Source organism: Nothoprocta perdicaria, unplaced genomic scaffold, assembly GCF_003342845.1.
Source record: "Nothoprocta perdicaria isolate Ctin4 unplaced genomic scaffold, notPer1 scaffold_6, whole genome shotgun sequence".
Lineage (NCBI taxonomy): Eukaryota > Metazoa > Chordata > Aves > Tinamiformes > Tinamidae > Nothoprocta > Nothoprocta perdicaria.
The window spans coordinates 4,718,454-4,740,891 of NW_020455865.1; the positions used below are offsets into that span (position 1 = coordinate 4,718,454).

Consider the following 22,438-nt stretch of genomic DNA (forward strand, 5'->3'; position numbering starts at 1 on the left):
CATCTCCCAACCCCTTCCGGGGCTTCCCGGCCATGGTGTTCATTCCAGCACCACAAACGTGGACATTTCCAACCACCTTCTTGCACAGAAGCCCAAATTCCATGAAATTCCTGGGAGAGCCGCGCTCAGCCGCCCTGGGCAGCTGCTTGGGCTCAGCCYGTGCTGGCCAGATGCTGAGCAGCTTTGCAGCCTGGTGGCACTTGGTGAAAGCCCCAGCAGAGAGAGGGGACACGGACCGAGAAGGCCGAGTCCCCTGACCCAGCTGCCCCATCAGAAACAGACTCCTCCGATCCCAACGCTCCCAGCGTGGATTTCTTTGGCAAGCCGAGTTGACGCTCACATCCCATTAACGACTTAGAGGTAAAGACCCGAGTCCCCTTCCCTTCCACTCAAAGCGGAGCTCTGTAAAGCTGGCTCAGGTGGAAAGCTCCCTGCCCCGTCCCACGGGGAGGACAGGCAGCCCAGGGCCAAGCAGGGAGCAGAGAGGACAGTAGCAGCGCTGGAAAGCTCTGCTTTAGCTCTACTCACACCTGCATTTCGCTGCCTCTTCATTTAGACTCTTCTCGCTCTCCCCTCAAGAGCATCTGAGAACCTTTTGTAAGAGGGAGCAGCTGAGTCTGGCAACAAGAAAACTGAAATAATAATAATAATAAAAAAAGACTAAATGCAAACAGGCTTTTTTCTTCCGAACGGTAACAGTAAAGCAGCGCAGCAGCAAAGCTGAGCATCCCGGCTGGAGACAGCACCTCCTGGAATACGCAGGGAAAGGATCCCGGCTGCTCCCAACGCCCCACAGAGCCGGGGCAGCTCCTCTCACCGCCGCACCGGGCAGGGGGAAACACCCCGTCCTGCCAGAGACCTGCAGGGCACCCGGCACGTGGAGCCAAGCGCTCTCCTCCAAGCGGCCTCCAGTGTTCCTGCCCTCCCCGTGACACGTCACGATGGTCTGGCTCACGTCCCCATTCATTCCCCTGCCTCCTGCCGGCACCGGATCGTGGTCCCTCCATCCGAGGCCCAGCAATGAGGACAGGACCTCGTGCCACGGAGGCCGGTGAAGCGCCAAGGAAAAGGGCTGGAGCCCGCGCACCCCCAGCCGGCAGCGGGCAGGTGGGAAGGGGAAGTTTAAAGGGGGGTTTGCTGCCCGTTAACCGCAGAGCGGAGGGAGCCCCCCAGGCTCCGCTCAAGCTGTTGTCTCTGCATCGCTGCTCCCGCAGAGCTGGCGCCCTCGGGAGCCCCTGGCTCCGGTTATGGAGCCGGCGCCCCCAGGAGCCCCTGGCTCCGGTTATGGAGCCCCGGGAGCCACGAGGCTCCTCGCTTCACCCTAGAGAAGAGGCGGGGTGTGAAAGGAAGACCTAGGGAACCTGGCAGGAGCGATGGAGCGAGGAGGAAGATGGGATTTCCTTACCCAGGATGAGGGAGAGACGTCACCCTGCGCCTCCAGCAGCCTTCCCACCGCTCCCCGACCCTCTCCGGCACAGCCCGTGCGAGCTACAGACGGGAACGTGTGGACTCACCCCCCGCCAGCGCCTCCCCAAACCAAACAGCAACCGGAAACTTCAGTGAAATTCCAACGGGAAAGGGCAGTCACCGCTGCCCAACACATATATACAGAGGCCTTCCTCCCCTCCCAGCGCCTTCCTCGCGGGAAGGGCAGCACGGGGGCCTTGCCAGCGAGGCTCGCGCGCACGGGAGGGCTCTCGGTGGCGGATCGCGGCTGCCGAGGGGGACGTGCGGGGCCGGGCGGGCTGTGCGGCGGCGAGGCGATGAGGAGGGGCCCGGGGGAGGAGGAAGGGCAGCGCGCGGCGCCTCCGCCGCCTCCTTAGGACGTCACGGGCTGGATGGGGAGCAGGCTGCCGAACTTGAAGTGCTGGATCACGGGGAACTTCTCCAGGCACTGCAGGAGGGGAGACAAAGAGGGGGGAATTCAGGAGACGTTTCCACCTTGAAGGCAGCCAGAGCTACATCCGCCAGGCCAGCCCAGCTCCAGGCTGAGCTCGTGAGCAGGATCGAGCTGCTTTTTCTCCCCACTCTTCCATCAGACTCTGCAGGTCTGGAATTCTTTGTATTCCCATCCCCTTCCCTTGATCCTGAGCCGTCTGCTTGCTGAAACGCAGCCCTGGAGCACGAGCAGAGGCCGGTTTACAGCAGCCGCTGCTCGCTGCTTGAGCTGACCTCTTTGCAGAGCTTCCCCCCTTGGGAACTGCAGAACCCCCCTTGGGAAAAGGCTCTCTGTGCCCCAGGAAGGTGCCCACACTTTGGGCTAGAGGCACCACCCTCCAGCCAGAAAGCCCTGCTCAAGCTGCCTTGCAGACTGTCAAGTCTGGGGTAAAGAAACACCACTGATCTGGCTGTCAAGTTTAAGACATCATCCACCTCCCCAACTCCTGCAGTTCCCACTTCCTTGCAGGGTATGGACAGAGGAGGTATGGACCATAGGTCAACCACATACGTGCACCACAAGGCAGCTGAGCTCAGAGCTGCTTTCTCCAGGGATTGCAGCTAAGACACAGCCCCGTGCCCTGCCAGGCAGCAAGGCCAGCGACCACGGTCTATAATCACCCCAAAGTTTGCCAGCACGCGCACAGCAGAGCCCTCCGAGTTGTGTTTGCTGCTTCACTACAGTTCAGACTGCTGAAAAGCCACCCAGAGCCTGGAGTTGTCCATCCAGGCTCAGCTCCAGCCGACAAGACCTCAGGGCAGGGCACCAAAAAGAAGCCTATCCTGCACCCATTACGGCACACGTCACCTTCAAGCTTCCCAGTGCACGGGAACCAYCTCCCAGCACAACCACAGTGAGAGGAACCCTCAGAGGATGCAGTGTTGGAACACAGTGGTGTGAAAGAAGGACGAGGAGAAATAAATCTGTGAGATACCAACAGCCAGAAACCCAGCCAGCTCCAAGGAGTCCCATGGATGACGGGACTGTTGGGATCCTGCTGAAACCTCTTTACCACAACTGGGAAGAACTGGGATCCACTCCAGCAAGCACAGTGATGGTCCAAGAAGAGACGAGCAAAGAAATTTCTCATTCCATATCCAGCAAGATCAGCCCCAAATTGTTGCATTATTGGAGATGCCAAAAACCAGGAGCTTCCTCCCACCGCTCGTTGCTGAAACCAATGCATCTGACACTCACTCGATGTGCTTGGAGGGGACAGGCTTATTCTTGCTCCTCGTCACCCCTATCATGCTGAAAACCTGCTCAGGACTCGACTGGGGAGCTAGATTCATGCAACTAGTCCAACCTTTAAAGACAGAACTGGGACTAGATGAGTTGCAATGGGAAGTATTTCCCATCGGACTGCAGCAGGAAAGGTCAGGAGCCTCGAAAGTGGGCTCAGGGGAAAACATCAAGGCTGMTGCTTTAACCACACTCTATTCTGTCGACTTCTTTGCTTGCCTTTGATGGGGAAAATAAGAAAAGCCCTTGTGCTTCCAAGGGAACTCTTCTGCACCCGTTACAAATAGACACATTTGAGATTTCACAAACACACAGAGCAGAAGACACATTGTCTTCAGTCTCCTGCCCATCCGTAGACCTTGTAGCGAGCACCTTGGAGAGCCTGGATCCAGCYAAGAGCTCCCGGTGACACCAACTTACCTGACCTTCATGTTGGCTGCTTAAGGTCATCCCATAGAGGGGACAGAGAAGAGACCAAGTGGCCAAAGTGGCTTTTTAAAGCAACCAAGCCTGGCAATGACCCCACTTCTACCACATGAGAGCTGATTGCAAGTAAACGTTGGGTTTCTCTCAGGCAGCTTCTATTGAGTCACCCTGTTGCCCTCCTGGCTCCACTCAAGCCTGGTCACCGCTGGCACCATCAAGCCCTCAAGAACTTCTCGATTACCCCCAGAAGATACGCTAACACAGAGACACACTAACAGGATTCAGTTTTCAATGGAAGAAGCCTCAGCGAGTCCCAAACATGGGGTCCTTCCCAAAATGTCACTCCAGAAGATCCCTTAGGTGGTCAATAAATACTACATGGGCAGGCAAGCCGTACCGAAAAGCTCTGCCCAACCAGSCTGCCATCTCCATGTTTCTCTTCTCTCAGGCTTCCAAGGGCCACATGAGTCAGCCGGGGGGTGGGAGACTTCCCAAAATCCCAGGAACTGGGGCCTCTGTCCCTCTCTCCACTCCCCGTCCAGGCATGTCCAGGCACAACGCACACCAGGAGAGCACTCTGCTGCGTGCGAGACACATGCTTAGGAAATGAGACTAACATTCTCCTAAAATCTGCAGGCATTCTTTGAGAAAAAGCTAAATTTAAAGCCACATAGCATTTTCAGCTCTACTCAACAGTTTCCATCCCTTAGCCTATGCAAGTGGCCTCCCCAGCAGCTTTTGCTGTCGTCTCCACACACAGATACTTCCCTAGAAGTATCCCTAGATATTTCTAGACACCCACCAGCTTAAGATCCAAAAGGTCCACACAGAATCTGCTATTTAGAAGTGGTCAAGGCCTCCAGAGAAGACCAYGTCACATAAGACAGTCAATGCTGGAGCCTTGGACGCACCCAGAAATGGCCAGAGCTTCTCCCAGGAGAAGAAACATGAATTACAACCCTCTCTGGAGGCCACCAGGGCTGTGCTGTCCCCAGCAGGCCAGGGGCACCTCCAGAATGCAGTGACCCCAAGACGTGAGCAGAGGCACCCAGTGCAAGGTGGGCACGTCACCTCCTGCCGTGCACATGGAGGGGACACCGTGTGGCAGGGGACACGTAGGGGGTCAGGTAGGAGCACCTGAAGAGCACAAGGAACCGATCAAAAGCAGACGGATGACCTTGCCCAGGCTCTAAGAGACCTAGATATATAATAATATATAATATAGGGCAGTATAATCTATATACTATAGGTCAGTATAGCCTTCCACAGCGCTCTCAGGGCTGGGGCCTTCCCTCCGGATCCGCCGGGAGTCTCCGACCTGTGTCCTCCGGCTCCAGAGCTCCGGGCCGGGGCGAACCCTGCGGAGCAGCCGCGGGGGGCGGCCCCCGGCCCGGGAAGGCAGGAAAGCCGAGCTGGGGGCGGAAGGAGCCCGAGTGACACCTCGCAGATTAGAGAGGTATGTGGCCTGGAACCTAAACACAGGATGTGCCGCTGGGGCAGGGCTGGGGGAGGGAGCGTTAACCCCTTYGCGGGCCGGGGCTGCGCGGCCCAGCAGCAAAGCCACGACTTGGACCCCRTGGTCGCGGGTAACTTTTAGTCCTTGGCGGGGTAATCTGCGTCTCCAGGGCCAGCTGAGCTCTCCTTGCTCCTCTGGAGGCCCCGGGTGCAGCCGGCATCTCCTGCAGAACCGGTTCAGCGCCGGCGTTCCCAACAAGAGGTGCCGCCTCCTGGTCGGCTCCCTTGGGAGCGCCAGATGTGGCAGCTCCTGCGCTGCTTCCTCCAGCCCAGGGTTGGCTCTAGCAGGAAGGAGAGAGAAAGGACAGCCGAAAGCACCAGTTCCCCAGGACAAGGATCTCCAGGAAAGCCCATGCGCCAGCAGAGCTCTGGCCCATGGAGGCTGGTCAAGCCATGGAAGAGGCTACGGCCTGGGCTGCCCAGTGCCCTGCGCACGCAGGGCTTGCAACAAGGCCAGGTCTGCAGCAAGTGTTCGGGCTGCTGTGGGTTCCCTGAAACAAGCAATGAGAATTGGAACCATCCTGGCTCCAGTCGGAGCAGCGGCAGCGCAGGGATGAGCTGCTCAAACATGTCAAGGCATCAGCCCTAATTCAGGCACTTGCAAAGGAGAGACAAGCAACGGAAAGTCTCGTCTGCAAGGGAGGCACAATTTAGGGACTGCTTTTGGGGCTAACACCGGCCGGGCAGGGGCCTCCTTCCAGCCAGCAGCTCCAGCTGCAAGCCAAGGGCAGCCGAGCGCGGTCAGCAAGTCCAGCAAGTGGCTGCGAACGGGACCCCGGGCCCAGGAGCCACCAGCAGAGCTGACCTGCACCCAAACGGCAGGGAGGAGGCGTGTGGGTGAGAGCGGCTCGGCCTCCGGCCGCCCGCGCCGCTCACCTCTGCCTTGTACATGCGGATGAGGCCCTGGTTCACCTTGGACCAGGAGGGCACGGCGCTGATGTTCCAGAGCTGGTTGGAGTGCTCGGCGAAGGGGCCCGTCTTCATCTGCAAGAGACACGGAGAGGGGCTGAGGGCGGGCGGCCCGGCGGGACGCGCGCCCCCCGGCACCCACCCGCTCTCTCCGGGCCAACATTCCCATGGAGGCGCCGGGATCCATGTGGCAACGGCCTCGCTGCACCATCCCCTCCCTCCACCCTGCCTCATGTTAAATAGCGGCCATTCAGCTCCCCACTCCCGGCCCACGCGAAGCCTTTTTTTGCCATATTTCCCTGCTAATCGGATCTCCCTCTCCACCCCTCCCTTTTAACGAGGGCATTAAACCCCCCACGTAAGGCCCATTCTGCCCCCAGCAGAGCTTGGCTCAGCGCTGTTCCTGCTCTACCCAGAAACCTCCCGGCACTGCTGGGTTTTCCAAGAAAATGACTCATTCCCCATTCAGATCAACAACAGGCAGCGGYGACGGCGGCTGAGCACGGAGGGCAGCGCGGGCCGGCTCCAGTGTCCCCAGTGTGGCACCTGAGCCGGCACCACGGGGGCCGCACTCCAGCCCCGCTCCCGACCCAGCTCCTGAGCTGCGAGTCGCCTGTTTGCAGCAGATCGGGATTTTTTTGCTGTTGTTTTCCTCATTTTTCCCTCCTAAACTCCAGCCTTCTTCCTCGCAGGGAGAGGGGTTTGGAGGAGGGAGGGCGGAGGGGGAGCTGCAGCCGTGGATGTTTGCATGACCATTCCCTGGGTAGCTGCCTCTGCTCCATGAACAAAAACAGACCCTCGGGGAGAAAGAGAAATATCAGGCAGCTGCTCCGACCGAGCGCGTTTCCCATGACATCAGAAACCACAAGGCCGAAGCTCACGCTAAAAAGGAGCGTGGGGAGACAGGAATCTCTTGGACTCCTCATCTCCGCTCGGGCTGGGGTTTAAATAACTAACCCCTTCCCTCCACGGGCATGCGGGCCGGCAGCGAGGGCGGGAAAGCTGCTCCAAGCCTGGATAGCTCTGCCTGCTGGAGAGGAAGGAAGGGAGGGAGGCCGAGGAGGCCGCTTTGGGGAACCGCCGCTGCCCTTCGGCAAGGTGTGCGCGGCATCCGCCTGCAAAGGGAAAGCGGGAGCGGAGCGAGCGAGGGGGAGACACGGCTCGGAGGAGGAGAAGGAGGCACCGCCATCCCGCTGGCCTCGGCTCCGCTTCCTCCCCTGGCTGTGGTGCAACGGGGATGCCTGACGAGCCGTTCCCGCTCCGTGGGACGGCTTTTCCTTGCACGGATGGGGCGGAACACACGGATGCGCCCAGCCCAGCGTCACCCCACGGTGCTGGGACGTGGCGGGTTAAGGGACACACGTGGCAGGGGACGCGGAGGCCGGCAGCGCGCGAGGCCACGGCCGTCCCCATGCATGAGCCCTCGTCTCTGTCTCAACGTGGGTGAAAAGGGGGAAAAAAACGAGCCACAAAGGGGAGAAGAGGAGGGAGCCGGGGAGAGAGCGCGAGCGCGGAGGCAGCGAGCGCCGCAGTCCCGCAGTGACCCCAGGGGAACGGAGTGAGTCAGAGCAGCCATATTGAGCAGGAAATTACTCACAGCCGCTGCGTTYCTGCCTCTCCGCTCCCAAGAGAATCGGCCTTTTGTAAATGGTTCCTCTGTCAGCAACGGGGGGGAGGGGGACGGCTGAGGCAGTGCTTTCCTGTCAGCTCCTTCCCTTCCAGCCGAAATCCGAGCCCTCCCTTCCCAAACCTCCCAATTTAGCAGCCGGATTGAAAGCGGGATTCTCGCTTGCCGGCCCTTGGCTCTTCACGCGAGGCGGCCGCCCCGCGGGGCCGTCTCCGGCCAGGATGTGGGATCTGGGATGCGGGATCTGGGATGCGGGGTGCTGCTTCCTTGCTAGGGGCTTGGGTTTGGGCCGGTTCCGTGGCAGGCGGCGCTGGGTGCCCCTTCAGGGATGGTGCAGGGATCCCAAACCATCCTCATCCTCATGTCCGCCTTGTTCTCTGCTGCACAGCAACGCGCTTGGGCAAAACCCCTTGCTGGGAGGCTGAGCCCCAATCCCGGCCAACACAGCGAAATTCACGTTATTTAAATTAAAAATACACCAAAAAAATTACACGTTGGGGTCTCCCAGCACCTGGCTGACCTCCCAAGGATGGCTTGGAGCTGGCCGTCATCTTGCTGTTAGTCTAAGAGCTGGAGGTTTCTGCATCCACGTGGCAAACGCCCCGGCCCCGCATCCCTGACACGTCACCCGGAGGCCGAAAGCAAACACGCATCTGCTCACAAGGATATTCCCTCAATTAAAAGAAAATAACCCGGCCTGRCTGCGGGGTGTCAAGACAAGAGCTGCTCTTGGGCCAGTGGCATGTGCTGGACCCAGTGCGGGAACTGGAGGCGCTTGCTATCTAAGTAAAAGTGGGAACCTTCCAATTGAAAAACTCTTAATTTAATATACTATTTAATCCCCTCTATCTTCTTTTTTTTCCCCCCTGGTATTTTGTTTATTTCGTTGTGGATTTTGGAGAGAAAGCAGGCGTGGGAGAGCCTGTCCCAGCCCCACCTAGTGGTAGCAGCAATCTTGGCCAGCATACAAGAAGGAAATTCAAATTTTGAAATTTGAAAAGAGAAATTTTTTTTTTTTTTTTTTTTTTTAAACAGGCGCATTCGCTTAAAAACACATTGGAAATATCCTGCCTTGGATAATCCTGGTTGTTGCCATTCTTTGGGAGCTCCTGCTAGGAGGGAGCAAAAGCCAGGTCTCCTACCACCAGGTGGCACTGAGCAGCTCAGCCCAGGCGCCAGCACTGACAATACAGGGTGGAAAAAGAAGTGAAATCACATATTTAAAAAATAAAATAAAATAGCTACCAAGAAGCGAAGCTGCTGCAGGCAACGTGACTCCAAGCAGCGCGCTGCTGCGGAGTTTAAACTTGACGTGTCATCTGCATACTGCAGTATTTTCCACGAACGACCCAAGATTTATATTTTTCAGGTTATTGCACTCTGCTAGCCCCGATTTAAAATAAATCTTAGAGCATCTTGGCTCCTGCTTGCAGTGAGGATGAAGCAAGAACAGATTTCTGCTCCTCCTCTTTGCCTCTTAAGCCAGTGTCTCTTCACAGCACAAGGTAGCGCTGAGTGAAGGGTTAAATCCTGGGAGCTGCTCTGTACCAAAGCCCTGTACCAAATTCAGCAGGACTTGGCACCTCCTGGGGTTTGGGCCAACGGCTCCTATGGATGTTTTCTACATGGAAGGCTAAATTCACCCTCTGAAACCTCCCTTCTCATCTCATCACCGACTTAGGGAGGTGAGGAGGGGAAAAAGCAGACGGAACGAAGGGGGAGAGCTGCACTCTATCCTTCAAAATTCATCACATCAACGCCTCCTTGCCAGAGACAAGAAATCCCTCACCAGAGCAGAGCATGTGGTTCCTGCTCTCCCTGCCCAGACCTTGCAGTAAAGGCGGGGGGGACAAGAAAAACACTCAGGTCATTCACTTTGGCAGAGGGTAGGAAGCTGCAAACTCCTGCATTTAGACACACTGCCCGTGGCTGGCAACACACCAAATATCCCCAGTCCCTTGCCCAGGGACCCTAGAATCCTTGAGCAAAAACACAGCCCTGAGGGTGCGGCCAGTCGGGTTAAATTCAGCACCATTTCCTCTTAATAGTTTACAGAAATGCACTTTTTTTTTTTTTTTTTTTTGCAACTTGCATGGCAGAGACTGGTCAGACCTGGAAGAGACCAAGCTGCGTGGAGGTTTTCGAGCCTGCTGTAAGGCAGGGAAAGCTCTCAGCCTGCTAGGCAGGGTGAAAAGGCAGGGAAAGCTCTCAGCCTGCTAGGCAGGGTGAAAAGGCTGGAGGGAAGGGAGGTTATTTTGGCAAGCACAGCCATTTTGCAGCTCCTGCTTTATCTTCCTAGCACACATGCAGGCACCGGTCTCCTCCATCTGAGTTCCCACTGACTGATCCAAATGATGATCCAAGGTTATTTGTTTGCTCTTGTTAGAGCTCCCTTCAATAGCAATCCACAGCCCATCTAGCTTAATTATACTTTTCTCTCAACATCCCTGTTCAGCTCATTCAAGGAGAGTGTCCCAGGCATGCAGCAACAGCTCGTGCACACACTTCCATGAGAGCAAACAAATAAGCAAAAGAGGATTAGAAAACCACAGCTGGACCRTAGTGTCTGGGATCAAGAGAGCTTCCCTGTGGGACAAACTTCCCAGTCCTCACCTCTGTAATGAAGAGGATGCACTCCAGGAACATGAAGTCCTTATGGTTTTCATTTACCACCTTCTCATCCACAAAGTGCCGAGGCTCCAGATTTGGATGGTCTAAAGAATAAAAGAATACAGGGAGTAACCTATAGAGCATCCAAAATGGCCAAATTCAAGCAGTCAGGGCTTTTGAAAGCAGAAAACAAAATTTCTGAGCCCCAAGCAAACTCTTTCACTATATTATACATAATATGGACACATTTACRTTTAAACTGCCCTGCAACCAAGCCCAACAGAACAGTGGGCAGGCTGGGACAGCAGAAGATTTCTATTATTACCTATTAGTTGGGAACTGCCCCATATGAAGGGTAGAAACTGGAAGTCGTCCAAGCCCCACACACCCTGGCTGCCAGCAGGTTCCATCCTGTAGGTCTTCTGAAGTTTCCGCATCACTTCTAGGTACCTGAAACAAAAGGGAGAAAGAAGAGCTAAGGCAAGGCAGGTTTTTGAACCAAGCTCAGGTTTCTTCCTCCATGGAACAAAAGGGAGATGAAACCAGAGAGACCCTCTTCTCTAAAGGGCCTCAAGCTCATTTTTTGGTCCAACAGAAGAGCCCAATTCAGGCTAAAATCTTTTTTTGTTATACTGAATTCTCTAAAAAGGCAAGTGCAAGAGGTTTATATTATCCAGTGTCTTAGGTGGGTGCAGATCTTTCCCCATTCCTGCTGTAATTTGAGAATATTGATACTTCACTCTCCTCCAATAACTTCCAGAAGAGCTCAGAAAGCTTTCCACTGCATGGCAACTGCTACGCCAGTTTTTCAGGTGGAAAACTAATGCAAGGAAGAACTACTGAGGGAAATCATTTCCACGCCACCAATCAATTCTCTATCTGGGATTAGATCTCTGGACTCCAAATGCCCATTCCACTGGTTTCATCACTACCAACTCCACCTCCTGGGTTGGAAACACACGTGAAGAGAGATACAGTGGATGCCTGCCAGTTTCATGGATTTTTTTCTTAATGCTTGAAGAGACATTAGATCATCTGGTCAGACATCCCAGTCTATCACAAACCACAGAACTTCATCCAGATACCTCTGAACAGCTCAATAACTTGTGTTCAACTAAAACAACTTTCCCAAAAGATATCCAGCCTCTAACAGACACGGTGTCACCACATTCTCTGGAGATGGCCACAGTGGCTAGGATTACACTCCATTAAAAAGTACATCTTTTTCCTAACTGCAAATTATCTACATTTGTAGATGTAGATAATTCAAATAATAATATAATCCAAATAGTAATATAATGTAATAATCCAAACATGGATTTCTCACTCTGCCCTTCTTCCCTAGGCCAGCACGCTCATCAGCACTCGTGTCCTCTGTTACACRTAGACCTTTGCAGAAGGATCTTGATTTTCCCAGATCATATCCCAGGAGGAAGCTCTTCTTACAATTTCTTACTTCCAAATGGGTGCTGATGGGGGGTAAAGGGTGCACATCCTGCCCAGACCACAGGAAGAGCCCGATGTACAGAACATCTCAGACATCCTGGACAGTTGGAAGGGGACGCTGTCAAATCTGGCCCCTAAACAACCCTTCTCCTTCCATATCTCACCTGTTAAACACTTTGAAGACAATGGCCATCTGGTCATCCACTCGGAGAACGCCGATTTTGCAGAGGCAACAGAGAAATGCCGCAAATGCTGCTTCGTGCCCTGAAGTTAAAAAGATGAAGAGATATGACACGGGTGTCTACAATTCCTGGGACAAACCTTGCGTAGGCACCAGAGCAGCTCTTTGGAAATCACACCAGCCACGTTCCCAGGGCAAAAGCCCCAGCCAGCTGTTTCTCAGGTGCTGACAACGTCTCATTCCCACACAGCACCCAGCCAAAGTGCCTTCCAGGCATCTGTAAGATCACTCTGCCCTTGGAGACAGAAAGAAGACAGTTTTTGAGGAACACCAGCTCCAACACTGGGTGTGCTGGGAGCAAGGCTGGGCCTTCCCCAGGAGCTCGGCACTGCAGAGCTGCTCTGGAGAAGTGAGCAGGTCTCCCCCTGCTTCAGAGACTTCCGTGTCACAAGGATGCAGGTGCCAAGACAGTGCTGGGAACACTCCCTCCCACGGGGCACCAGGAGCAGTGGCCGCAGCTCCACAGCTCTGTCCTCCAGCCAAGAGCAAGGAGAAAAAGGCAGCCAGCAAAACCAGAGCGGTGCCCTTCACTGGAAGGGACCACAGAGCCACGGACATACAAGAAAAGCCCATTTGCTCTACAAGAAAACGTAGCTGCCAGGGTATGAACAAACTGCACCTACAGCCCAGCCACTGGGGAGATCAAGGTTTGCCCCCGGCACAGGACACACAGGAGGGGAGAAAAGACTGAATTTTATTCCCTAAACTCAAAATCCCAGGCACTAGGTCCTTTTCCAAGGCCAACATCTCCCCCTGGTGCCAGCGAAATGCAGCTCTCCCGGCCAGGCACCACGCAGCCTCCGCGCTTCCTCCTTTTACCCTGAGCTTCCCTGCTCCCCCAGTGTCCCACCCCAATGGCTTTTGTCGAGGACACCCCTCTCAGCACCCCTGGCCTCCAGATGAAGGGGCAGGGTGTGCAGTAACCATGTGGTTTCACACCAGCATTTCTGGATTTGCATCTAACTGAAGGCCGTGTGTTTACCCCAATTACCCCAACCTGCAATTTTGTATTTTCTTAGATTGAATGCAGGCACGTTTTGTAGTTGAGCAGTGAATGCTACTCCTAGGAAACACCAGAACTTGATCCAGAACTTCTCACAACCCAAATTTGAATTTCTTGAACACAAATTTGTTTCCCATTCTAGTTCAATTTCATGCAGTTATATTTTATCCCTCCCAAGTGCCTATTGCAGATCAGCTGTGCAGCTCCCAAAATTCATCYGGGAACAACTTGCAAGGCTTGATTCATGCTCCTAAACCACTTGGAGGTGCTTGGATGAGACATAAGAAGGGTRTCATAGCTCTAGTGCAGTGCAGCTCCCAGCACCAGCTCTCCCCAGGCCACAGCCCACCCTGCACACAGGGTAAGGAGRCCCAGGAGGGAAGGTGGGCAACTCCTGGCACTAAAACCAGTGGCTATAGGGTATTTAAGTAAAGCCAGCATGAGGCTCCCAACAGCAGCTGCCCTTGGGAGCCCAGCCCGGGGCAGTGTGCGGGCCAGGGTACCTGTGCCGTAGTCAATGCGGGTGGAGTTCCCCACGGATTCCTTCAGGTACACGGCGACCTCGGGCGCAGCGTCAGCCAGGTGCTTGGGGATCACTGTTGCCACCAGCTTCTCCGCTTCCTGAAAAATATAAAAGGGCCTCTTGAGTGAGCACAGATCTGCTGCTGCCCTCGAGAGACCTCTGCTCATGGCGCACCCAGCCTGACAGAGGAATGAACTGCCCTACTGAGGAAGCCACCTCCACAGAGCAGTTTAGGGACAGCTTTGCCTGATGCTGACCCTGAACACACGCAGTGTGCAGGGGAAAAGAGACTTCAGCACCCAGGCACATCAGCCTTGGAATGACAGTGATCCAGCCTAAAGCCAAAGAGGGATTTACCTGGAGCCTCTGCTCTCGTAAGAGATAARGACAGCCCCAGATGAGCACTAAGTGATGCATATTGAGAGGAGGATCACTCCCTGCTTAGCAGAGACTGTGCAACTCCCCTGCAGGCTGCCTGGCTACCAGAGGGATGCAGCCTCTCTGCTACCAGGGCTTTTTTTTTCGCAATTGCACTTAATAGTAGGGATGGAAGACACGCTCACCTGGTCCAGTTTGCCATACCAGGTCCTGAAGGCTTTGTTGCCAAAGCGAGAAGGTTGATCCACTGGGGGAGTTTCATCGATCCATCTGTCGAGGGTGTTCAGAAGAGCCACCAGCTTTTCAATGGGCTACAGAGACGAGAAGAGGAGGGGTCACGGTGACACAAAGCAGAGCAGTCCCTCAGTAACTGTCCTCAGCTGAGGGTTTTAAAGCCACCACCATTCTCCCCAAGGTGGGAAGCAGGAATGGGATGTGCCCAGGCCCTGTGAAGTGCAGTGAGGCCAGGCCCAGAGCTCCTTTCCCTCAGATCAGTCCAACACAAGACGCAGGTTGAGGCTCTCCTGGAGCCCCCCAACCTCTCATGAGCTGCAACAGCCACAGTCAGACTTAGAGCAGAGGGGCTAAAGCCCCTTGGTGAGGGACACACAAGACAGAGAAGCAGGGGCAGAAGTGCTGCTGAACTGAGGCATCTCCAACACAAAACTGAGGATATATATCTCTCTTTTCCTCTTGTGCCTCTTTTCCTGGGATACAGGGGATGGTATCCTCATCCATGGTATAAGTATAGATACCTTCATATCACATCACGTGATATACATCATATATGTAAACCTCTTCTCTTGGACCCTTAGTAAGAGCATGAAGCTGGTGGGAAACAAAGGAAATGGGCAGACAACAAAGCCATTTTTCCTGTATCCAGTGCCGGAAGGAGAAACTGAGGAACCTGCACAAGATGTAGAAGGGTCAGAGCGTGGAGGAGGCACCRCTGTGCAGGGCAAGCCCAGCAGCAGCCCGGGCAGCGGCTCCCAGCAGGATGGGAGGCTCTGCCCACAACCTGCCGGAGRCTCCGGGATGCTCCTCGCCCAGCTCCGAGGAGCTGCAGAGCCGGCAGCCGTGGCAGCAGCTGCCCAGGCCCCGGGCGAGGGAGGCTTCGCTGCCTCCGGAGGGGCCTCCTCCGCCAAGAGGACAAAAAGGACACCCGAAACGGAGGCTGCTTTGACTTTGCTGGAGGCATCAGCCACGTGGAGGCGGCCGGTCTCCTGGGCCGTGCTTCAATGCTGCTGCTGCTGCTGCTGCTGAAAGAGCCGAGCCCAGCAAGTTTCCAGCCCTTGAAGTGCCCCTCGCAGGGGCCAGGAGGAGGGGTGGGCACGGCAGAGCCGGGCGCTGCGGGTCGTGTGTTGCTGCCCAGCCCCTCCACGGCCAGGGAATGAGGCAGGAAGGGCCTGGAGCAGGGAGAGCCCCCRCGCAGCCAGCGGCTCCTTGGAAGGGATGGACACTGCGAGGGGAAAGCAAAGGGCGGGAGCAGGGAATGCACCCAGGCCGGAGGGGCCCTGGCTGGGACCGGAGCACCCCAGCAAGGCGAAAGACCCTGAGTGCTGACGGAGGCAGCAGCACCCTTGGGTGCAAACTGGACCTGGCACCCACTTGGTGCCCGGGATTTGCACAGAGGGCAGCAGCTCAAGCCGCTGCTCCAGCCGCCCCGCGCTGCACAAAGGCAGCGCACGGGGCCGGGTTTGGAGGCAGCTCCTCCCCGGCCGGCTCCGCGCTCCCCTCCAATTAAGCGACAGCTTCCCCAGCACCGACTGCATTAAATAATTAAACGGCGCCGGTGATTTATCCCCGAGCAGCAGCAGCTCATTACGAGCAGCTCCCGTATTTCAAACCCCGCTCGCCAAGCGCCTGGATAAATGGCTGGCAAAGCTGCCTCCTTCCCCCTCGGAGGCCTCGGGGAGCGGAGGCAGAGCCGGCCCTCCCCTTCCCGCTCGCTGCCTTTAAAGAGATTAAARCCCCCAGCCCCGCTGCACGCGGGAGAGCGGGACCCAGCTGCTGGCACAGCCACGCCGATAAATAATTAAAGAGAGGCGGCTCGTTTGGGGCTCGAGGCCCTTTGCAAAGGGGGTTATTAAAGGCAGCAGCTTCGCGCTGTCCAGCGGAGGGTGATGGGATCGGCACGGCCGGCGCCGCAGGGTCGCGCCTGGCTGCGCTTTTAGGCTCTGCTTTGGCATTACTTTCCAGGGATGAGAGCGAGGGCAGCGCTCGCTGCTGCGCTGGCTTTGCAGCCCCTTGGCCCCTGACCCAAGGCGAACGGCAGCGTCTCCTCCGGAGCAGGGAGCTGCTGGCGCCCGTGACGGAGCAGGGGACCGCGGCGCCGAGGTGCCATCCGCAGGGGAGGATGCTCTGAGGGCAGCAAGCCTGCCCAACGAGGGGGAGCTGCAGGGATGGGGCACTTGCTGCTCCCCTCTTGGGGCCGCGGAGGCCAAGGAGCTTCCGCGGGGCTGGCTGAGGGCAGCGGCTGCTCCTCGCCCGCTGCAGCACACGGGGGCTGCGCTCCCTCCAGGAGGGGACAGCGGGACACGGCCCAGGGSCCACTCGGCTCCGCGCCAGGCACAGGGGCCACGGCCGGAGCCCTGGGTGGCTGCGAGAGCCTCCAGCAGCGGCCGGAGCCCCCGGCGGCGGCCGGAGCCCTGGGTGGTGGCCGGAGCCCCCGGCGGCACCGCTATCGCCGCTCGCCAGCCCCGCCRTGCACAGCAGGGCTCCCTGATAAGCCCAGCACCCAGCTCAGCCCCCAGCCTGGCCGTTCCGCTAAGCTCCGCACTCCCAAAAGGGGCTCAGCCCCCACAACCAACCCTCACTTGGCTGGGGGCTCCGGCACCGGCTGCTCTGGGAAGCATTACGGTGGCGCCGGGAGCGGCGCGGTCCCCACTCCCCCTTTTCCTTTGGCAAAGCACGGCACAAAGAGGCGGCGCGTTCAGCGGGAAGGATTCCAGGAGGTCATTTGCCGAGGGAAGGCGGCTCCGGCATTTGATCAGCGAGGAAGCTGGGACGGCACAAAAGCGCCTCAGCAGCAGGTACAGCGAGAGAGAAGAAAGCAGAGGCGAGATGCAAGCGGAGGCCGCAAGGGGCCGAGCCTTTAAAAGCCAGGAGAAGCAGCCTGATCTACAAACGAACCCTTGTGAACAGGCAGCCTCATCAGCAGGGTGACCCAGGGGACGCTCCACCTGGGCCTCGAGTCGCGGGTTTTGGCTCCACGCGGCCGCTTCCCAAGCGGGCGGGATCGCTTCTGATCATCCCGGCACCGGCAGCGCAGAGGGAACATGTTCGTTCCGAGAGAAATCTCCTGCACGGAGGCAGCTTCGCTGCGAGGGCCCAAGGCTCAAGGGACTTGGAGGAAGAGGGTTTATTGTTATTATTATTTTCATTGTTTTGCTCCTTTTTCACTCTTTGTTTCCCTAGGACCCATCTGTGAATGACTGTGAGTGTGGTGATGACAAAACAAAACTCAAAGGTGAAATGCAAATAGTTGAAAGAAGAGCAGCATGTGAAGGAAGCACCTCAGACCAGCAAATTCTAGTGGAGAAGAAACAAAATGTAGCCAGAAAGTCCTTTGGAGAGGGATTCATTATGCATGATCCCCTTGCTGTGAACTAAAAGCAACTTCCTCATTCCTATACTTGCTCCTTGAAGGGAAGGCTGAACTTAAAATGTCTGTTTCAAACGTAAAGGACTAGATTAAAGATCATTTTAGGTTGCCCTTCCACACCAGAAGGAAGCTGTAAAGAGGCAGAACGCAATTTGTTTCCTATTCTGCCCAAGTCTTCTCTAAACAAACYACTCACAGCCTTCCTGCTCCACAGCCCTAAGTGTGAAGAGCAAAAAGACACCCAGAAACACCCTTGTTGCAAGGCAGAAATCCAGGCTGGCAGCCAGCACATCCACTGCAGGTCACTGCAATGCTCAGGGTGACCTCAAGATGTAAATGCAGCCGAGGCCAGGCAATAATTCCGGTGAGGAAGGCTGCTCTTCCACTTCTCTCTGCATCCCAGCGCTCTGTATCCTAATATGCTGCCAGGGCTTTGTCTCCTTTGATTAAGACTTGGTAATGTGAATGGGCACCACAAACAGCCAAGGCACCAGAGCCAGGTGACACTGCTGCAAGGGGAAAAGACCATTTCCATGGAATATCTTGGGAGAAACGATCCTGCCCCACAGACTAACCTTACTGCCCTGACCCGCTTCAGCTTCACACACCTCAGACTTCACTGTGGAGTGCAGAAAAGTAGCAGTAAAAAAAAAAGAGAGAGGAAATAAAGGAGGCTCCAGGCCTTCTCCTACCTCGGAGACTTTGTATTCACAGGTCAGCTTCTTGCCCCTGACGCCTTCGTTGAGGGTGAGGATGAAGCCCATGTAATCCGCGTACGCCTGCAAACACAGCCGGGAGAGCCGCGCGTTAGGGAATGCCCAGAGTTGCTCCGGACAAGCAGCACAGCACGGGAGGCACTCCCGTGCACAGGGAGCCCTTCCCAACACACAACTCCRGGCCCTAAAAYGAAATGAAATAAAATAAACAGGAGCAGAGCTTGCTGTGAAGTTGCTCCTATTATTTGCAGAGTTCCAAGTCCATTGCAATTGCACTAAGAAAAGGGAAGCAACTGCAGAGAGAAGAACCCTAAGGAAGCTCAAACCTCCCCTCATATTCTCCTTTTTATCAGGTTATTTCAAGCTCACAGGCTCTGCAGATTCTCCATGCTGCCTGCACGTCCTGCTCTGTGTTACTTCTCCCAGACCTGTGCCAGTATCTCCCACTTTCAGCTCTTCTCCCACGTGTATATCCAGAGGAAAACAGGAGGCAGCCCAGGTTCCTCTGCTCCCCTCTTTAAATTTGCTGCTTTGGAAGCATCATATCCAGAGCAGCTCAGCTGCCCCCTAACATGCTGTCCCCTCTCCTTCCTCAGGGCTCTCTTGCATGGAAACCTTGATCAGGAGAGAGTCCTCAAGCCCTGGAGATTTCACAAAGGAAGCTGCAGCCCTTAGTTCTTGAGCCCTTGCTATCATTTAAGTTTCTTTTAAGTCATCTCAGAGCAGTCATTAGGCAAGAACTTGCTCCTAGAAGGTGGTGCCAACAGGAGGAACAAGTTTGGGTCATCACCTCCATCCCTCAAAGGCAGAGGGCAGAGAACCTGCCTGTTCTGCCAGCTCCACATGTACAATAACTAACTATTATCCAGGAAATGGAAGGTCTCAGCCCTAGGCCCAGGAACCAACCCAGCCTGCTGCTACTAAAGGGCCACAGAGCTGGACTATGTTCAAGCCGAGTCCAAATAATGTTGTGTAAATCCAGTTTTGATGGCAAAACTACAGGCTAGGCAGGACCAGAGAGCTACCATTTCCTAGACTAGCCTTTTGGAATAGAGCTGGGATCATTTGCTGGTCCCCCTCAAGCCTTTGGGCCCTCCCTGGCTCTCTCCTTCCTCAGAGCACTTGGCCACCAGACTCTGCACTTGATAGTCAAGGTTTTCCCTACAAACAGCTGGGGACTCTTGTTCTTTAGAACCCAAACTGATGGATTTCTCAAGCCCCTTTTACCTAGTGGCTGTTCTGAGGCCCATCCCGGCTGCCCTGCTGAGTGCAATGAGCAATTCCCCCCGAGCCCGGGCTCGTACCTGCGAGCGTTTCCACTTGCCCATGTCGGAAACCATGTTTATCTCCTTCTTGGGGATCATGAAGCTCTGCTGGAGCGGAGGAGCTGCCTCCTCAGAGGCACCTGGACGCACAAGAAAAAAAAAGAGAAGTCAAAAAGAATCAGTGGAAAAGAAATCCTCCAAATCTTGATTTTCCTCAGAAAACCAAGGACAGAGAGTAAACAAATCTGTCCCAGCTTGTGCTGTTAACCCACCAAGTCCCACATGCCCAGCAATAGTCTCYGACCCCCAGGATGGTCCCTGGAATCCCAAGGACTGCAAGGATCCAGCAAGTTGCGCTACGCTTTGGTTTCCTGCTGAAAACCAATAAAATTGAGAGGCTCTTGCAGGAGGGACCTAAGTCACAGTCTGGCTAGGTAATTTATTTCTCTCCAGGGAAAACAAGGCCCGGGTGAGGCAGCAGCACTGCGCTCTCCTAACAAATCACCTGCACTTTGCTCTGGGGGTTGAGAGCCAGCACTGCAGTCCCCTCAAAAGCAGAACTCCTGCAATGACAACGTTCAATAGATGGCAATGAGTCCAGCGCAGTTCCAAACCCCCGGTCCAGGCGGCCTGGGAGGCCTCGAGGAAGAAGCTGCATCCCAGCAGCCAAGTGAAATATGAAGGTTATTTAACCTCAAAGCTCTGCCAGAGCCCAGCACGCAATATTGTAAGTGATTGCACGCTGTTCATGTGGTAGATCAGCTCTTCCCAAGCATCCCGACCAAGGACTCGGTCCCGCCTGAGGGGCCGCTCCGGGGCTGCAGAGCCAAAACACTCCGCAYGGTTAAAGGCGATTTGCATCCTGTTCCTATAGGCACGACTTGAACAGCAAGATGCAGCGCAGCAAGGCATAGTTAGGGAAACTGGCTGTTAATGGGAATTTATTAATTCCCTCAGAGTCACCCAGCTCATCGTTTTAATTCTGGAAAATCTGAAGTTGCTTTTTTCAGCATCAGCCTCCCCAGGAAGCCTTTGGTGACTCCTCTCCACACTACAGTGAGTTCAGGCACTGACTCTGCAACACACACCAGCAAATGTGAACTCCTTAAGACAATATAAGTTGCATTTACACAGAAAATGCTACGCAGAAATGTACAGACTCAGCATCTAATCTTAGAGAGAATTTAACTTCCCTCCTCTCGAGCTCCAYATCTACAAAACTACTGCAGCTTCCCCTCAGCTCAGGTTTTTAAGACATTTGATTCGTTCTGGTTGATAAGTTAAAGGCCCAGAGACAAGGATGAGAGGAACAACATGCAAGGAATTTAAATGARAGCCACCGTTCCTCTCTTCTGCGAACACAGCAAACTCCTTGCAGCAACTACCCTCATAATCATGGAGCTGTTTCTGCATAAACTATTATCCATTTATCTATCTATAAACTTTCAAGAGTTTATAACACGAACACAATAAAAACGCTAGAGCAGTAGTTCACAAAACGACTAACGTTGTCTTGACGGTTTATACGGACTATACGTAAGGACCGGCGTGGCCAGTGCAATGTCCTGGGCCACAGCAGCCCAGCTGGCTCTCGTCAAAGAACTTTTTCCATCTCTTTGCACTTTTTTCTTGACCATCACTTCTTACGCACGCTTTGTGCTCTTCCTCTCGAGGAAGACGCCAGAGATACTTTATGAGAAAAGTAATAATAATAAAGGGGATAAGTCTCCAGGAGCTACAGTATTATGAAATTAATACATAAGTAAAAGCCTAGGAACAATGGAAGAACGACGCAATGGAGACAGGAGCTGACAAGGTTGTTTTTAGAGCGAGATGCGACTCTGACACAGGGGACATGTCCAGTCTTATCTGCACAGGGGGAAGAAGGGCCCAAACATCAGGGGTTTTTCCCACGCCGGCCCCTTGCCCGGGGCTCCCTAAGGGCCGACCGTGCAGGACCGGCSCGGCGAAGGGGCCGGGCGCGAGGCGGCACAGGTCAGCGGCGGGCAGCACCGCCACCAAAGCTGCTGCTGCTGCYTCCCCATTACCGGGGACACGTCGGCTCCGAGGGCGCCGCGCGGCCCCCGGGGGACCCGCAAATCCCGCCCGGCTGCTCAGCGCGGAACCGAGGCCGCGGCGAGCGCGCGGTGCGACCGCCCCGGGAGCCGAGGGCTCAACCCGCGCTTGGGGGGACACCCCCACGGCCCTGCAGAGCCCCCCATGCCCTCGGGCACCCCCAGACCCCTGTACCCCACAACCCAGACCCCCCACTCCAAGCCCCCCTGTTCGCTATGGGGCCCACACGCTCCCCAACCCCTCCACTCCCCACAGGGCCCGGCCACCCGCCGAGCCCAGGCCTCCCCACGGCCCACGGGGCCTCCCCGGGCTCCCCGGCCCCCATTCAGGCCGTGGGGCTCAGCCCCCCCAAACGCGCTGTCCCCTCCCTCCCGGCCGCCGTCCCGGGGGCCCTRGGCCGCCCCCGCGGGCTAAGGGCCCCGGGCTGCCTCTCACCTGCCGGCCGCTCGCTCTCTGCCATCTTCCCGGAGCCCGGCCACCCGCCGCCGTCACCTCTCACCTCTCGCCTGCCCACACGCTGAAGCCGCCGCCGGCCATCTTTGAGCAGGGCAAGCMGCCCGGCCCCGCGGCTCCCGGGGCATTCAGCGGGCATTTTGACCCCTGCGAGCCACCGTCGTTGCCCACACCGCCATGCTTACGCGGGGCAGCGCCTCCTCTGCCCACACAGGCGGCCATGTTTGTGCAGGGCGCTGCAGCCGGCCTCGCCGTGAGGAGCGGGTGTGCACGGAGGAGCCCCCAGCGGGCGGGACAACCCCCGCCGCTCTCCCCCCTTGCCCGCAGAAGCCGGGTCCTCACAGCGGAGCCTCCCCCCAGCTCCCACCCCAAGGGGTGCAGCGTCGTACTCTAGCGCCGCCTTGCCCTTCCCCAAGATGGCGGCGCGCGCTTCGCCCCGCTCCAGGATGGCGGCGCGGCGGCCCC

The 22,438-nt window shown here is 56.1% G+C and overlaps 1 protein-coding gene across 2 annotated transcripts; it reads right to left on the reverse strand.

The window, feature by feature from the left end:
- Nucleotides 1-1,777: 1,777 nt before the first annotated feature.
- Nucleotides 1,778-22,007, reverse strand: PTPA (protein phosphatase 2 phosphatase activator). 2 transcript variants are annotated; one of them, XM_026049436.1, is made up of 10 exons: nucleotides 21,956-22,007; nucleotides 19,484-19,584; nucleotides 18,156-18,242; nucleotides 14,045-14,170; nucleotides 13,462-13,579; nucleotides 11,879-11,978; nucleotides 10,594-10,718; nucleotides 10,272-10,372; nucleotides 5,999-6,106; nucleotides 1,778-1,894 (listed from the first exon to the last, which is right to left on the reverse strand). In XM_026049436.1, the coding sequence occupies exons 1-10, from the start codon at nucleotides 21,978-21,980 to the stop codon at nucleotides 1,820-1,822; spliced, it is 966 nt and encodes a 321-aa protein (XP_025905221.1). In that variant the 5' UTR covers nucleotides 21,981-22,007; the 3' UTR covers nucleotides 1,778-1,819. The 2 variants fall into 2 exon arrangements, with proteins under 2 accessions (XP_025905221.1, XP_025905220.1); XM_026049435.1 differs by lacking the exon at nucleotides 21,956-22,007 and adding an exon at nucleotides 20,952-21,217.
- Between the last annotated feature and the right edge of the window lie 431 nt (nucleotides 22,008-22,438).

Bases quoted from the DNA above. Each gene is read 5' to 3' on its own strand.
- PTPA (XM_026049435.1), bottom strand. From the start codon at position 21,081: ATGGTCAAGAAAAAAGTGCAAAGAGATGGAAAAAGTTCTTTGACGAGA. The intron at 18,243-19,483 runs GTACGAGCCCGG...CTGTGTTTGCAG, and splicing joins GCAAGTGGAAACGCTCGCAG to GCGTACGCGGATTACATGGG. The intron at 10,719-11,878 runs GTGAGATATGGA...CTTTTGTTTCAG, and splicing joins GTCTTCAAAGTGTTTAACAG to GTACCTAGAAGTGATGCGGA.